Genomic DNA, 18,332 nt, shown 5'->3' on the forward strand with positions numbered 1-18,332 from the left:
AAAAGGAAGCAGTCACCATCAATGATTAACACAGATTCTCAAGCTCACACTGTAAAGCAAACACAGATCAGGAAAAAAGAATCTTATCTTTAAGATGGCACACAAACTGTCTTCCGTATGTAATTCTGAATACACAGTTCTGAGTTTCGGAGGATTGGGCCAGACCTGGTTTGCACAAAAATAAATAGAACCCTCTGTCATCCCTGACCTTGAACTATTATTTGAATGTTTATGACTTATCAGGACCAGGTAGCTCAGGTAGACTTCCAATGACTTTAAAGTACCTGGCACATTAGGCAGGCCCTCTTTGGAAAAGATAAGAATTATTAGAAATGAGCTTACAGTTTACAATAAGATATCTAACAGCGACTAAGTCAGGTGCTGACTTCTTGCTTAGAATTTAATCTGTTTTCTCTTATTCTATCAGTTAAATTTGTCAATTAAAAAAACTTTGGGGGAATTCCCTGGTGGTCCAGTGGTTAAAAATCCGCCTTCCAATGCAAGGGACATGGGTCCAATCCCTGGTCAGGGAACTAAGATCCCACATGCCGTGGGGCAGCTAAGACTGAGTGCCGCAACTACTGAGCCGGTGAGCTCTAGAGCCCATGTGCCACAACTAGAGAGCCCACATGCTGGAACTACTGAGCTAGCGCACCACAGCTAGAGAGAAGCCTGCACACCACAACGAACAGCCCGTGTGCCGTGACTAAGACCTGATGCAGCCAAATAAATAAATACTTAAAAAAATTTTTTTAAAAACTTTTAATTGCTCTTTTAGTCATTTAGAGCCAACTTTGACCTTTTTGAAGGAGGGAAAGGAGGGAGGGGGAAGGAGAGTGACAGGTTGGATTAATCTATCAATAATCTAAATAGTATATCAATTATTTTTATTTAAATTTGACAAGTCACTTTTAGAAACAGAAAGTTTTAAAAGTTTTGTGAATAAGATGATGTCAATTGAATAAGGAGAAGAGCATTCAAAAGATGGAACTTATTAAGTTCACTTTAAATAAACAAACATTTCTTGTGCATCTACTATGTGTGCCTGCTATAGTGCTATATGGCATTAGGGACACAAATATAAATAAGAAAAAGACTGCTCTCTGAATGCTCACATATGTGAATAAATGCATACATTTTTTATAGACACTGAAACAGGAAAATACTAAAAACAAGAAGACCGGGCATATATCCAAATCTATCTTCAAGAGAAAATGAAAAGAACTTTAGAAAGTTACCACTTGTAACAGCCTCCTTCTATAGACTAAAATGGTTAGAAGCACCAGGATTAATTTTTCAACTCCAGAAATGGGCTTGTTTATAAATAATACATTAATATGAAAATGTGTTAAACATATATAATTAAAACATTTTATAGATAAATCGTATGTCATTTGCATAATGCAGAAGAATCATGATGTACCTTTTATGTATAAGATGCTTTGTGATTTAGGTTGCAAGTATGAGAGGGAACTATTTTCATTAAAAAACAAAACCTGAGCTCATGTAGCTCAATATCTAAAAAACAAACAACCCCACCAAAAAATGGGAGGAAGATCTAAGCAGACATTTCTCCAAAAAAGACATACAGATGGCTAAGTGGCACATGAAAAGACGCTCAACATCACTAATTATTAGAGAAATGCAAATCAAAGCTACAATGAGGTATCACCTCACACCGGTTAGAATGGCCATCATCAAAAAATCTACAAACAATAAATGCTGGAGAAGGTGTGGAGAAAATGGAACCCTCCTACCCTGTTGCTGGGGATGTAAATTGATACAGCCACTATGGAGAACAGTACGGAGATTCCTTAAAAAACTAAAAATAGAGCTACCATATAATCCAGCAATCCCATTCCTGGGCATATATCTGGAGAAAACCATAATTCGAAAAGAAACATGCACCCCAATGTTCATTGCAGCATTATTTGCAATAGCCAGGTCATGGAAGCAACCTAAATGCCCATTGACAGATGAATGGAAAAAGAAGATGTGGTACATATATACGATGGAATATTATTCAGCCATAAAAAGGAACGAAATTGGGTCATTTGTAGGGATGTAGATGGATCTAGAGACTGTCATACAGAGTGAAGTAAGTCAGAAAGAAAAAAACAAATATTGTATGTTAACGCATATATGTGGTACCTAGAAAAATGGTACAGATGAACTGGTTTGCAGGGCAGAAATTGAGACACAGATGCAGAAAACAAACGTATGGACACCAAAGGGGGAAAGTGGCAGGGGGTGGGGTGGTGGTGTGATGAATTGGGCGATTGGGATTGACATGCATATACTGATGTGTATAAAATGGATGACTAATAAGGACCTGCTGTATAAAAAAAAAATAAAATGAAATTCAAAAGCAAAAAACACAAAAAAATTAATTAAAAAAACCCTGAAATCACCTATACCTCAATTAAAAAAAAAAACCCTCAAAACCTGAATTTGTCATATGTTCGTGTTCTGATCAGGCTGGAAGTTGCAGTGGGGAGAAAAAGCAGGCAGAGAAGCAAACTCAAACAAGAGAGCCCCAGCAGAGGGACATGGAAATCTTTACCACGTTAAGTTGTAAACTGCCAAAACGGAGTCCATTCTGGTCAGAAAAGAGGAGTTTCTGGCAGCCAGAAAGTAGTGTTGCCAGAACTAGAATACCAAGGAAAATGAAGTACACTAGCTGTGGGTCCACAGATGTTCCTCGTCCTGAAATTCAGTGTCTAAAGGTCAGGGCAGTGTTCCTCCTAGCACATGGAAAGGCTTCAGTTTGTACAAGGAATGTTACCTCCTTGAAGGACAGTGTCTTGGTACTGTCCAAATGACACACACTGGCCCCGAACTAATATGCTGACAGCAAATCACATTTTAGCAAAGATTTAAATGCAGTGTCAAAACTTGCCCTTCATCTCCTGGGTTCTGGGAGTGTCCCGGGGCTGGGACTGGGGTGCGGGAAATATGCACGTTTTAGTGAGCTTTGGAAGTAGTCAAGAAGAGAAATTAAATGAAGATACTCTGGCAACTACTGCTCACCAAAGCCAGTGCCAAAATCTTTCCATTATTAGTATTCAGGAAGAAAAACAAAGAGTTCTGGGAAAAGAGAAATGACAATGCATTTGGTCCCAAGTACTCACCCACTCCTATCACAGGGCACGACTCCCCAGAGATCCAAGCCGTCCCTTGTTAAGGTACCTGTCTAAACAGAAACAAGAGCTCGGTTGACTCTGAAGATGCAGCAGCCCCACAGTGACACTGATAAGCTATGTTTTAACAGGAAAATATATGTCACAACACATGATCAAGATCAGCTCTTCAAGGAAGGACACAATAAGGTGGGTATCTGGAGTCCTGGGTGGAAGATTTGATGAACTCACAGCAGTTGTGTGACAAGCTGGCACTTAATCTCTTTGAACTTTAGTGTTCTCAGCAATAAAGGGAAGAAAACGGTACCTGCCTTACATATTTCAGAGGCTTGTTTCGAGAATTTAACAGAAGACTGAATGGATGGGACAGTCCTTGGTAAGCCTGCTTTTAAGAGCTATAAAATGGGTGAGCCTCCACAGATAAAGAGAACAGCCTCGTGGTTGCCAAGGAGGGGGGCGGTGACGGAGGGATGGATTGGGAGTTTGGGATTAACTGATGCAAACTATTATATATAGGATGGATAAAAAACAGGGTCTTACTGTACAGCACAGGGAAATATATTCAGTATCCTGTGATAAACCGTAATGGAAAAGAATACGAAAAAGAATATATATATGTATAGCTGAGTCACTTTGCTGTACAGCAGAAACTAAACACAACGTTGTAAATCAACTATACTTCAGTACAATTTTTTTAAAATGGGTGAGTCCCAGCACTTATAGCAAAAGTTAAAAGTATGTCATCAGAAACAAGTAATGGAAGTAGAATTTTTCACTGTTCTAAAGAAATATTATAGTTTGCTATTTGACATCTATTTGGTAAAAAGGGGTTTGTTGGTATTTCTCTCAGTGCGGTATAGTGATGAAGAGCTTGGACTGGGCCAAAACACCAGCTGTGTGACCTGGGCCAATTATTTAATCCCCCTAAACATCAGAGCCCTTATCAGTAACATGGTCATAATCATATAGGGTTGTTTTAAAAATTAAATGAGACACTACAAAGTGCTTAACTTAATGTCTGGCATAGAGTAAGAGCTGAGAATAATGATAATTGCTCATAATTATTACTTAATTTTTTATTCAAATTCATATCACAATTATCTTTCGCACCCCCTGTTTCGTTTTCCAAGTCCAAGGATAACATGATCCTAGAACCAGAACATCTTTTCTTATGATGCTAGTTTGATCACGAAATAACATTGAGATGGTGGCAAGAGCCATATTAACCTTCTGTTCTTGGTAGATCTCTCTGATATTCAAGTAATTATAAAATACAGCTCTGATCCCATTAATTCTCTGCTCTCAAAAACCTTCACTGTACAGTTTAATGGGTACCGAGTTTCCGTTTGGGAAGAGGGAAGAAGCTCTGGAGATGGATAGTGGTGATGGTTGCACAGAAATGTGAATACACTTAAAGCCACATAAAAATGGTTAAGACGGTAAATTTTATGTTATGCATCTTTTGCCACAATAAAAAATAAATTAAGAAAATGGAAGGCAACAATAAAAAAAGAAGAGAAAACGCCTTCAATGGCTCCCCACTGCCTAAAGAGTATGTAAAAATTTCTTAGCCATACATTTGAAGTCTACAACACCCTCTCCTGTTACTAATGTTCTGCTCTGATCAAAATCACACTCTATTGCTCTCCTGACTCCTTGCCCACATTCGCCTGCCTACAATGTCCTCGGGTTTTATATCTTTTCGAATTTTCTGTATATTATGATATTTGACATGTTACAAAATCTCTCTCTCTTTTAAATCTATTTTTAATTGTGAAAACGGTGGTTTACATTATATGTTATAAATAAAATTATATAAGTTTTGTGTGCACGGCATCATAGTTCTACTTCTGTACACCATACAGTGTGCCCACCACCAAAAGTTTAACTTAAGAAACCTTTCTGACGGACAGACTGCCTCCTTGGGGCTAGCCAATTCTTAGAGATAACCAGGGTCTCCGCCAACAGCATGTCTTTGATATGCAAACTAACCAGTAAGGAGTCATACCTTCTCTATCTGACCAGATTCCCCAGGAAACAGTCTCTCTGAATTAATCAACCCAGCGCCAGCTACAAGACAACTAAAGACCATTCCTATAGCCCAAAGCCCACCAAAATCATTCACACTAGCCAATTGTCAGCTGTGTACCCTGCTCTGTCTTGCCCTTCCTGCAGAAACTCCTATAAAGGCCATAACCCAAGCACTCCCCTCACTCCTGCTTTGCTTCCTGATCAAAATCTGGCATTCCTCCTGGGGCCTTGCCTGGTGAGACACGGCTCTTCTGTCTAGGGGAACTGTGAGTAACATTAAACTTTTCTTTCAATGGCATCGACCTCTGCCTGTGGTCACTTAGTCACCTTTATAAATTAAGACCCAGGGACAAAACAGCCCTTCATTTCCATCTTACCCTCTTACAGCTCTCACCTTCATGCCAGCACACGTGTATATAGACAAAAAGAATATATTCAGGAGAAGGTAGAATAAGAGGCTGATTGGGAGTAACTGGCATGGGATCAAGGATTATTTTAAGTAATACACTGCAGATGGGAAAATATAGTAAGGGATTGACTGGGGATTTATTTTAACCAAGTCTCATAGTAAGACACAGCTGAATAAACTCTTCCTTTTTTATTCATTCATTAATTCAATGAATATTTACTGAACACTGACTGTGTGCCAGGTAACGGTCCTAGCATTAGGGATACAGTAGTAACCGTAATAAAAGTCTTAAATTTTGTTCTTTGCATGAGGGTATTGACTACAGAGGGACAGAATGCTATTTTAATTCATTGTGTTTCATAGAATATTAGAGGTGGAAGAATCCTAAAATATTCACCTATTCCGTCTCTACCTTTCCTTCTCTAAACCCTAGAATCTGAGAGCTCAAGAGGTGTATCTGTCCTAGATCACACATCCAACCAGAGACAAAATGAAGTCAGGTACCCAGTACCCACATCTAATGTTTCCTGCCTCACAAGAGTGTAAAGTACCTGTGCATGATGACAATGATAATAAAAATGTCACTGAGGATAAGAATGAAACACACATACCTTGTCAAAGCAGACAAGGTTTAACTGTCCACATACATTAATCCTCTGGGGGCTAATACAAAAGATGCCTCTCTTCTTCAGCCTCCGCTGGGCATAGATAATGCCTGTGGTCAGGGCAGCAGGTAGAGCGGGAGGAACCGCAATTGTGATGACATCAAGGGCTTTCTTCACCACCTCCTCCGGAGGTTCCTGGGAAGATAAAGTCCCTCTTTAGCTATTACAGATAAATCAACCATGAACACTTTTATGCATATGACTTTTTTCTTCCTTTTTGTTTACTTCTTTAGGTCAAATTCCTAGAAATGATGTGAATGGGCCAAACGTGGTTTAAAGGGTATGAACATGTTTAGGGCTCTCAATAGATTTTGCCAAAGTGTAATGAAAAAGCTTGTAACAGTTCATACTGCTACCAGCGGAGAACAGTGTACCAGTTTGCCATGATCTCACCAACACTGGGTTTTATTTTAAATTCCTCGTTTAACAGCTATAAAATACTACACTATTGGAATAAACATCCTCAGATTGAAGATGAAAAAATAGTGTAAGGAAAAGTCCAAGAGTAGAGGCATGTTGATATCTCAATAAACAAACTGTTTTATCCCACTAGATCTGATGGCTATTACGGATCAATTGGCAAATTGGCAAATCCAATGGATTCTTTAAATTTCACATCTTATTGGCCTATCTGCTGCATTGGTGATCAATTGCTTATATTGGGCATCTGGGAGTATATAAGCAGGTTTCAGTGTTTGGCTTTGCTTTCCCAGGTTTGAAAACTGCGACTTATATTAAGGTCAACATGGAGAGCATAAATTATAGATGAGTGTACGTGTGCATGTAGTAAAAGAACAAAAGCTGTTTACCCCACTGAGCACATAGACGCACAAAGTATAGATCATCCCGATGGTGGCTGTCCCTACGAGGCACAGGAGGAACCTGATGGCATCCCTGTAGAGCTTAAAATTCATCGGCTTCGGGTACAGAATAGATCTCACGAGGTCCCCCTTTGCAGTGTTGAATCCTGAAGCAGCAAACACACACCTCATACTCTCAGGATAACATATACTACTGTCAGTGCTCTTCTAATCCTCAACACAGCCTTCGTTTTCTCTAGAGATACTTAAACAGTGCTTAAGCCCAAATGCAATTAAAGGATAATTGGCCAAATACCTAAGTGCTAGAATGGATATACCTTAGCTCTTTCAGAGACTATTCCTCTCTCGCTTTCCTTCCTTATACTTTTAATTTCAATGCATCCCAGAGATAGGAAAGCACCGTATGGGGGCAGAGCACAGCTTTTCCAAATACAGCTTCATTTTAAGGAAAGGATTTGTAAGTGTGCATGGACACGCACACACACACACACACACACACACACACACATGCACAGAACACCCGAGTTTAAATTAAATGGCCCAGTAAATGCAGATGGATTCAATTTCTAATACTTTTCATCATCAAGTTTTCAGTTTCTAGTCCTGCCTGGAAAGAAGTTGAGATTAGTTCTTTGGGTTAGAATACCTAAGTTCTAGGTCCAGCTCTGTCAGTGAGTGGCTGTGTGATTCTTTTTAAACTTCACTTGAATTGTGCAGGCCCCAGCCTATTCATGTACAAAATGAGGACAGGCATCTTTGTTCTGATAATTTGATATGTGGAAATAGTTTATAAATTACAAAGCATATGGATAATAATTGTTGTCATCAATGTTATTATTTTTACTGAAAGGTATAGGCCATAGCTCAATTCACATTTTAAATATCTATATTTACATATATGGGGTCTGTCATCTAAAGACTGCTCCTTACCTAATTCATTTAAGGCACTAGACATATTGAGCGAAAATATTTCATCAAAATAATAAAATGAAGGAGATGCTAACTAACCTGTCTGCAGTACTACTGCTTTCACGGTGCCAGAGCAAGCCCCCCTGGCCTGGATAACCTCTGTTCCACAGAAGAGGACATGCCGTTTGTAATCCGCTTCACTCTGTGTTTTCCAGGGCACAGAGCTATCCATCTTAGGTAATGGAGTTTTAGTGACCGGAATACTTTCTCCTACAGAAAACAAGCATCTCATTTTGTGAGGTGGGAGGCCTTCACTCACTTAAACATGCAAATGCTAACTCATCACACAGCAGGCATTTTTGGAGGCTGCCATGTGGTAGGAACAACCCTTGGTATAGGGGATACAAGGAGAAACATAGTTCTTGTTAAGAGGTTTGTAGTCCAGAGGGGGAAACAGCCATGGAAACAAATAAGTATAATGTCATATTATAAATACTATGAGCATTGTAAAATGAAACAGAGATGCTAAAATAGACTGGAAATAAAGATTTAGGGAATAGCAAGTTGTGGGGTCTGGGAAATGAGAGGCCGTGAGAGCTATGTAGGAGCCAAAGCGTGGAAGGCCCTGCATGCACATACTTAAGTGTTTAAATGGTTTTCTATAGGCATTGGGGGCAGGAGGGAAATAGGGAGATATTCAGCTGTTTGATTCAGGAGAGTACTATGACATTTACGTACAAAGAGAGTGTACTCTGTCTGCAGTACAGGGAATGAATTGAAGTCTGATGAGGTTGGAGGCTGGATATCCAGTTGAGAAAAAAAATCACAAGAGTCCTGCTTAAAGAGGACAAGGTCTGAACTATGGCAACTGGCAGTAGGAGTAGAAAAGAGGCACTGGTTTTGAGAAATAAGAAATTGAGCAGCTACAAAACTTGGGGAGATTTTTATATTGGCAGATCATAGGGACAGAGGAATTCTAAATGGCTTCCTGGTTTCTGACTCGGAAGAAAGAGCAGAGGGTAGCATTAATCAGCAACACAGGGATTATAGGAGGAAGGAGGAAGGAATTGCCTTTCGGTCCCTGATTTGGAGATGCCTTATGGAATGACCATGTCGAGATGCTTTGTAGGCAGTTAGATATTTATTTGGGTCTGGAGCTCAGGGGAGAGGCCTTGACCAGAGATATTTAGTCACAGGTCATCACCTTATAAACAATAATTAAAGCCACAGGAAAAGACAAGATTACTTAGGGTTCGAGTGAAAGGTGAGAAAAGGAAAGGTCCAGGACCCCTGAACAACATCAAAAATCAAAGAGGTGGAGGAAGAGGAGAAGTGCAGGAAGCTGAATGGTATTGTCAGTGGTAGAAGAACTTGGAGAGTCAGCACTGACTTGGAAAGTTAGAAGAGTGTTTTCAGAAGGAAGAGATGGTCAGAATGGTTAAATGCAGCAGATAGGCCAATAAGATGTGAAATTTAAAGAACCCATTGGATTTGCCAATTGGGACATTTGTGACCCTTGCCAGCACACTGGGGGGGCAGATTTCAGTGGGTTAAGTGGCAATACAAGGTGGTGAATGAGTTGTGAAAGTAACCAAATAAAGAATAAAGCTTAGAGAATAAAGCTTATTGAAGCCCTCCACCTCCATTTGTAGAAAGGACAGTATAAGATCTGGGATATGTTCCAGTATACTAGGGCTACTTTTATTAGGAAAATTGCACTTGGCTTTGTGAAAGTCCCAGCACGGAAGGATTTTTATCAGTCTATGGATTCCCTAGAGAAAGGAACCTGACCTGTCACACCTGTTTTGTTTCGCTTTGTTTTGTAAGTTCACATAGGAGGGAGCTGTGTGCTCTTGTCTGCATTTAATGCCTTCCTGGTCTGCCAGGAGAAATAGACTCGATTTGTACTTTAATGGGAACCACAGTACTGTACATCAATACGTATTTATAGCCTCCAATTCCATCTCTGAAAAAGGCTTTATGATTCTTTAGCTTACAGAAAGGTAGGCACAGCATCTTCTCATAAGTGCATATGTGAGTAAGAACTCAAAGCACCGTGACCTTGAGAAGTCACTTCTCTCTGAACCTCAGCTTCCATATCCATGATATGACGTCCCTCCCAGCTCCAGCATGCGATTTAAAAATGAAACACAGTTAGTCCAAAATATCCAGTGTGTATTCTGAAGTTAGCAGATTTGGCAAATCCTGCCTCAACCACTTATCAACATTTTCAAACCAAGCTAGGAAGAGCCTGGCCTTGACCAGGGTGGGGCAGGGTTGTGGGGGAGGTGTTTCAGGATTTCATTAATGATTTTCAAACCCTCCGTGTTTTTCTGAAGATGTATTTTATAGAAAAATACTAAACATAAAAGTCACAGATGATTCTGAAACATCTAATGACCTCTAAAATCTTTAAAGGTAAAATGACAGGGTGGTAATATCTAACCTAGTACTAGAAAGCAGCTTTAATTTGAACTCTCAGATCCATCCAGTGCAGGACTGTTAATAAGATTTGTGGGGATAGGAAGGTCCCATAGCAACCCCATGCTTTGCCATTATCATTCAGGAAAAACCTGGGAGAACCAGCAGAGGCTGTAAGCTAGGAGGTAGAACCATACCTGTCAGCATGCCTTCATCTACCACACAGCTTCCATCTATGAGAATGGCATCACACGGCATTTGCACTTTGTTCCCCCTCAAAATTAATAGATCTCCAGGTACCAGGAAGCGTGATTCCAGCTCCTGGACTCCAGCTGAAAGTATGAGTAGACAGAGTTGAGTCAGGTTTTTTCCCACAAAAACACAGTCCAACATCTACCTAAATTGGAAATCAATGAAAAAGCAAGCAGGGCATATATAAAAAGGAAGCCATTCCTCAACATTGATTTGAAATCTGCAAACTATAAGAAAAAAGGGTAATACATTATATTACATAAAATAAAAACCTCTGTGTGGCAAAGAAAAATAAATAGGCAGAGAAAAAACTAACGACAAATTCAGAGAACATGTTTGAAACTTACATTACAGACAAAAGATTAATATTCCTAATAAACAAAGAGTTTGAGAAAAAAAGAGACTATAGCAAATGACTGTATAGCAAAATTGCTGGAGTTGTTAACATAGAGTTCACACACACACACACATACACACTACAAGTGACAGGTGTTAAACATTTGAAAAGATATTCATTCTTACTCATAATAAGAAAATTGAAAAATCTGTCCTTCCTTTCTGCCTTCTGTCCTTCTTTCCAGTCTTCCTTTACTTCTTATCTTCCTTATTCATTCCCAAAGCCCAAAGCTATAGGGGGTTAAGCAAGACAGACATCCATGCAGGGGGCTGGGTGAAGTGGGGATGGGGGTGGCAGCACCCACCACATGGTGGAGCCTAAAATGGATGAATGGGTGCTTACATGGCCTGGTGCAGAGTGTCAGAGCCCAAGGAGGGAGACAAGGACCCCCATGGTGGCAGTGGCCTGGTGTGAGATATTGGAGTCCAAGCAGGGTGAGAAAGGCAGGATTGATACAATAACTGGATATAATGAGGCTAATGAGAGCCAGGTTTCTCACTGAAGAAAGGAAGTTACAAATAGAAACAGAAATAAAATCAGAATGAACTCTGTGGTATTGGACTAGAATTGGAGACAGGAGTGTAAACTGATGGTTTTCAATAGAGAAATAATATAGATGTGAATGTGTATGTATATAAGAATGCATGCATATGTATTTGCTTGTCTTTTTTTATAGGTACATGCTCTAATTCTGTTCTCTGAGAGGGCTGAGAGCAGTGAAAACCCACTAATGATGTACACACCTAGTGCCCAAATTTTGGTGTCTAAATTTCATTTCCCTTCAAAAAAGAACTAGGGTTCTTTAAAGAAATGGCTGATTACAACGCTGGGCCAAGAAAAGTACAAATAATATAAGGTAGAATGTCCTGCTATGCCACTAAGTAGGGAACTGCTCAGAGAGCAATGGGGTCAGATCAAGAAGATATCAAAGCCAACTTACAGAGCTCTCGCTGCCTAAATCTGTAATAATTTGAGCATCAAAGTAATGAATAATAATAATGAACAATAACCCATCAAATAAAACAGGTGTTCATTAGTCCATAATGACATAAGTAAATGAATAAATAAGTGAGGAGAAAAGATAGCTTTCTCTTACAGTAAATTGACAATTAATTATCATAGAAGGAAAGAAAATCACCATTTGGCCATTATCAAAGCAATAATTAATCTAGCCAAGAAACATCAATGGATACTAAAACTAGGGGGTGAAAATTTGATGAGGGTTGTTTATTTATAAAGTCTCAAAGTATATGTCAACAAAATAACTATTAATTAGAAAGAGAAAAAAGTAACTGTACAATAGAGAAACCTGACAGACACCATTTAATTAAGTAGTCCAAGTTAACATCACCAGTAATAGGACAAGTTTAAATTATGTACCACCTAAGAGAACATGGCATCACTTTTGTAATATTCCAGCCAAAATAGCGTAAGCTGAATTTAACTGTAAGGGAATATCAGACAAATCCATGTTGAGGGACATTCTACAAAATAACCAAAGTGGGAAGAGTCAAGGTTGTGAAAGTCAAGGAAAGATTAAAGAGATATGGCAAACAACAGTATTCGGTGATCTTGCGTCCTTTCTTATAAAGAACATTATTAAGACAATTACAAAATTGGAATGGGACTGAGCATTCTTTGGTACTAATATCAATATTAACCTTCTGATATTAATGTTTGAATTGTTGTTACATAGAAGAATGCTCGTATCTTTGAGAAATATACACTAAAGCATGTGGGAGTCATGGAGCCACTTATTTTCAAATGGTTCAAGAAAAAAGTTATTTGATCTACTCTTGTGGCTTTTCTGTATGTTGTAAATTACTTCATAGGGAAAAAGAAAAGAAAGAAAGAAAAAGACAGAGAGAACCATACATGAAATAGCATTGCTCACCTATCTGATTAGAAAAATCTAAAAGTTTGTCAGTATATTCTGTTGGCAAGATTATGAGGAAACAGGTACTTTCACACATTTCTGGTACGAATGAAAACTGGTACCTCGTCTATGGAAAGAAATTTGGCAATATCTCTCCATCAAAAATACATATGCATTTATTATTTAACTCAGCAATTTTACTTCTCAAAATCTATGTCAAAGATAGACTGGAAAAATATGGAAAGATAAATGCACAAGGCTTTTCATTACAGCATTATTCGTTATAGTAAAAGGCTGGGAAAGAATCCTTCAACAGAGAACTTACTGAATAAACAATGGTTCCTCCATACAAGAGAGTATTACGCAGCTGAAATATGAATGAAGAATATCTCTATATACTGCTCTGAGAGGGTCCCTGGGAAACATCATTAAGTATGTAGCATACACACCAGGAAATATAAGTTAAATGTGTAGGATACACCCCTGCAATCTAAAAAGCAGCAGTATATGTATATATCCTATTCTGTATATATACTATGTCACTATGAATATTATCTATAATTTGTATTTTTGAATGTAAAATTTTTTTAAATGATTACTATTGAGAGTATGATTACACAGGTACAGAAGGAAGGTTAGGAAATTGACTCCCCTGAATGTCTTTTGTTTTATGGATTTAACTTTCAAATCATATAGATATTTTATATAGTAACTACACAAACTAACACAAAAATAAATTTGAAAAGCTAATATTAAAAGGCTAAAACAGAATAAATGAGGTGAACCTGTTGTTCACCTAGTTGTGAACATAACTGTTGTTGGCATAACCATACAGAGAATAATTATTTTGAGTGACTTTAAAACATATATTTTCAAGTATAATTTGTACCTTCCTCATGGTGTATCACAAACAGGAGAAAAAAAGAACTTTAAAAAAATTCTTAAATTGTTTTTAGGAATCATATTGTTGCTGGGTGTGCTGGTTTGTTACTCTGAGATTACTATGTGTAATGGGATAAAGCAAATGCGTAATTTGTTGCTGTAATTGAGAATCAGGACTTTGGGTATGGAGAAAGGAGAACTAGAAGGACAATCAACAAAGTTAAGTTAAAAACCCTTAGTTCTAAACTTAATCTGGAAATGTCAGTATGAGCTCATAATTTACATTTACCTTTAGAATATTATTTTCTAGGTATGTCTTCTGAAAAGGCCTGGGAACAATGACTAACACCACAGAAATGAGCATTCCTAACACTCTGACTGATGTCTCTAAGTACCATATGTAAGAGGTCTTTGGAAAATTGGATGTGTCCAGGTTTGGAGCAGGAATTGTCCAAGATGAACTTGGAATAGCTTATCATACCAGAAAGCAATACAATTTTCAAAGATTACTGGGGTCATGTCAAATGAATTCAAGAGTCAACATGAAAAGGTTCTGAAAGGCCAAAGATGGGCATCTTGAACAACAAGAATAAAACCTGCAGCGGATGAAAATATCCCAACCATGTTAAAATTATACATGTATAATGACACTAAAAATTTTTTTAAAGCCTTTGGAAAATGCTAAAAGATCAACCCATTATTTTGAAAGCTGGTGAATAAGGAGAAATAGTCAGATATTTATCCTGAAACAAACTGAATCTCAGGGTAATGAAATGGTTGAAGAAGCGTGTCTCTCTTTATGGAAATATTCCACTTAATGTATGAAGATGGAATATATTTTAAACTCAATGAAATAATAAATCTGGGCCATGAAGATTTATATCTGTTAATATCACAAGAAAAAGACAAATTTTATGTACCTCCTATTAGAAATACACAATACCAATTATGAAGTACTCTTGCCAAAAACTCAAGCCTCAGATCTAACCACCAATTTATAGGAAGTACAAAGAGTAGAAAATCATGTTAAATTATTCCATGAGTATGCAATCAATACACTCAAAACCGTGGAAACCACAGGATGAGCCACTTACTTTCTTCAACAAAACATTTTCAAGGAAAAAAATAGGATGTGGAGGAGGGAAAGCGTGAATTAAAATAAACTTGAAACTTAACCAATTGCAGTATATGGACTTTATTTGGATCCTGATTTGAAAATATATATTATGTATAATAAATATATATTGTATATCATATATATCATAAGTATATATACACACACTGTGATTCAATTGGTGGAAATTTGAATACTGCCTGTAGAACTGATGATTTTTTAAATTATGTTTTTGGTTTTTTTAACACCATTTCAGAAATCTCTCTTGTTCCTCCTGCTTCACTGCCCTCACTCTTATGTTTTTTTTAAAGCTGTGATAAAGGAATTAAAAAGGAGTCTTTATATTTTAGACCTATCCTGAAATGTTTTCAAATGAAATTATATGATATCTGAAATAGTTTAAAAATAATCCAGGGTGAGGGAGGAAGTAGAACTGATGAAAACACATTCAGTGACTTGATAATAATTGAGTCTGGGTGATAGGTACATAGGGTTTCATTATTGTTTTCTCTCCACTATCATATGTAAAATGCTTCATCATAAAAAGTTACATTTTTATGTAACTTTACATTTCAGGACATTTTTAAAAGGTAAAAATTCACTTCTAGCAAAGATATAGCAAAAAGGAGCAAATTTATCTTCCCACATGAAACAACCAAAAGTCATACAAAATATGAAACAATGGTTTTAGACACTAAATATAAGCAACAAAAGAAATGGGAAACAAATGAAGATGCCCTGCAGCTTACTGCCTGTAGAGGGTTTCCAGGCCACTATGAAGGAGGCGGAACCCAGACAAAGTCCAGAAGACTCTTAGTTTGGAACAGAGATAAAAGTCTATGGAGATTAAGGCATCTTGAGTTCACAGAACAGAGTACTGGAGAGAAAGTAATTGCCCAGAGGGAGAGCCCCAAAAGGCCCACAGAGGTCCCTTTTTAGTATTCAGCAGACTAGTAATTAGCACATGCATATGAGGGAACTACTAGCAAATGAACAATGGGACATTTACATTTAAAATATCATTTAAATAGCATCAAAATATGAAATATTTAAAAATAAATCTGAGAAAGAGTGAAAAACTGTACAATGAAAACTACAAAACACTGCTGAGAGAAATCAAAGACAAATAAATGCAGATACACCATGTCTGCAGGTCACAAGACCCAAAATTGTTAACATATCAGTTTTCCACAAATTGATCTATAGATTCAACACAATCCCAATCAAAATCTCAGCATGTTCTTTTGGTAGAAATTGACAGGCTGATTCTAAAAGTCATATGGAAATGCAAAGAGCCCAATATTGCTAAAATAATTCTGAAAGAGAACAAAGCTGGAGGACTAACATTATTCTAGTTCAAGACTTATTATAAAGCCACATTATGTGGCATTGATATAAAGACAGGCAAATAGAACAGTAGAATAGGATGAATAGGATAAGGAGTCCAGAAATAGATCCACCCATGTACAGGAAACTGATTTTTGGCAAAGATGCAAAGACAATTTAGTGGAGAGAGGACAGTCTTTTCAACATATGGTATTGGGACATTTGGATATCTGCTTACAAAAACTGAACTTCAATCCAAAAAAAAAGAAAAAGAAAAAAAACTTCAAAATACAACAGAGAGGAAAATGTAAAACTTAAAACTATAACACCTCTAGAAGACAACGTAGAAAATCTTGATGACCTTGGATTAGGCAAAGATGTCTTAGATATGACAAAAAACATGATCCACAAAAGAAAAAACTGATAAACTGGACTTTAACAAAAGTAAAAACACCAGCCCTTTTAAAGACACTATGAAGGGAATGAAAAGACATGATAAGTTACAGACTGGGATAAAATATTTGCAAATCATATTGGAAAAAGGACTTGTATCCAGAATGCAGAAAGAACACTCAAAACTTAATAATAAGCAAACAGTCTAATATGGAAAAGATTTAAACAGATACCTCACCAAAGAAGATATACAAGTAGCAAAGAAGCACTTGAAAAGATGCTCAATGCCATTAGTCATCAGGAAAATGCAAATTAAAACAACAATGAGATACTACCCCTCAGCTATTAAAATGGCTAAAATTAAAAAGACTGACCATACCAAGCAGTGGCAAGAATGGAGCAACTGGAGCTCTTACACACTGCTGGTGGGAATGTAAAAGAGCACAACCACTTTGGAAAACAGTTTGGTGGTTTCTTTAAAAGTTAAATATTTACTTATCATATGATCCAGCCATTCCACAGTTAGGTATTTTCCCTAGAAAATAAGAACTGAAAGTGTATGTCCATAGAAAGACTTGAACCCAAATGTTCAAGTGGCATTATTTGTAATAGACCCTAACTGGAAATAACCCAAATTTCCATCAACAAATGAATGAATGAACAAACTGGTCTATCTGGACAATGGAATTCACTCAGAAATAAAAAGAAATAAACTATTGATGTTCTTAACAAAATGGATGAACTTCAAAATTATTATGAACTTCGATCCCCAAAAAATTAATCCAAAATATACTATAAAAGACCAAAAAAATGCATACTATACAATACCATTTATAAAATATTCTAAACATGCAAAGTGGTTGCCTGAGGATGGGGATGAAATTGTGAGAAATTGAAAGGGAAGATTACAAACAGGCACAAGGCAACTTTTAGGGGGGATGGACAGTCACCTTTATTGTGGTGATAGTTTCATAAGTAGGTACACATGTCAAAACCTATCAAATAGTACACTTGAATTCAGCTTATTGTATGTCAATGTTTTTTTAAAAGGTGAAAAAAGTCTCCACTTCCCCACCCCTTTAAGTAAATGCACAGGAAAAGATACATGTGAAGATGACAGTAGTAGGAAAAATCAGAAATACAAATTTAAATCCTTTTCTCATTTCATATGGACAACACACAGATCTAAAATAAAGTGACTTACCCTTTTTCTCACATACAGAGACTGTAATGCTATTATGTGATTCAACTAAATGGTGGAGCTTTACAGATTGCTGAAAAAGAAGAATAGAAAATTTTAAAAAGCCTTTTCTATTTGAGGATAGGTCCCAGATATTATTCAGTAAAGTGTTAGCCTTCTTTAAAGATGGAGCCAACTGAATTACTGTTTAAAAACAAGACTGAGTAGCCTTCTACTCAACTGAAAAAGCATCCAACTTGTGGTGCTCTTCAGCCAGTGATAAGAAGTACGTGTTGTTTAATAGAAAGGAAGTTCCCAGCATGCTCTGTCCACTCAAAAGAACTTTGATCATTCAACATTTATGTTTATACCTAAATAGTTTCAAGAACCAAGCATTATTTCAGTTTGGGGTTATCCCATATCAGAGTTCCTAATCTAACTTCATAAGGAGTTTGATTGTTCCTGTTATTCCCTCATACTATTTGCTGTTTTAATATGTGAAATATACGAGACACT

At 37.3% G+C, this 18,332-nt stretch overlaps 1 protein-coding gene across 1 annotated transcript in view; it reads right to left on the reverse strand.

The window, feature by feature from the left end:
- The window catches only part of ATP13A4 (ATPase 13A4), a 99,969-nt gene that overhangs the window by 41,564 nt on the left and 40,073 nt on the right, over positions 1 to 18,332 (reverse strand). Inside the window, exons 7-12 of the mRNA XM_032629402.1 lie at positions 17,841 to 17,910; positions 10,594 to 10,728; positions 8,075 to 8,245; positions 7,055 to 7,212; positions 6,192 to 6,380; positions 3,132 to 3,193 (exon numbers count right to left, since the gene is read on the reverse strand). Coding sequence (XP_032485293.1) covers positions 3,132 to 3,193; positions 6,192 to 6,380; positions 7,055 to 7,212; positions 8,075 to 8,245; positions 10,594 to 10,728; positions 17,841 to 17,910 — 785 coding nt within the window. The remainder of the gene's footprint in view (positions 1 to 3,131; positions 3,194 to 6,191; positions 6,381 to 7,054; positions 7,213 to 8,074; positions 8,246 to 10,593; positions 10,729 to 17,840; positions 17,911 to 18,332) is intronic.

Source organism: Phocoena sinus, chromosome 4 (genome assembly GCF_008692025.1).
Source record: "Phocoena sinus isolate mPhoSin1 chromosome 4, mPhoSin1.pri, whole genome shotgun sequence".
In the NCBI taxonomy this organism is placed as follows: Eukaryota; Metazoa; Chordata; class Mammalia; order Artiodactyla; family Phocoenidae; genus Phocoena; species Phocoena sinus.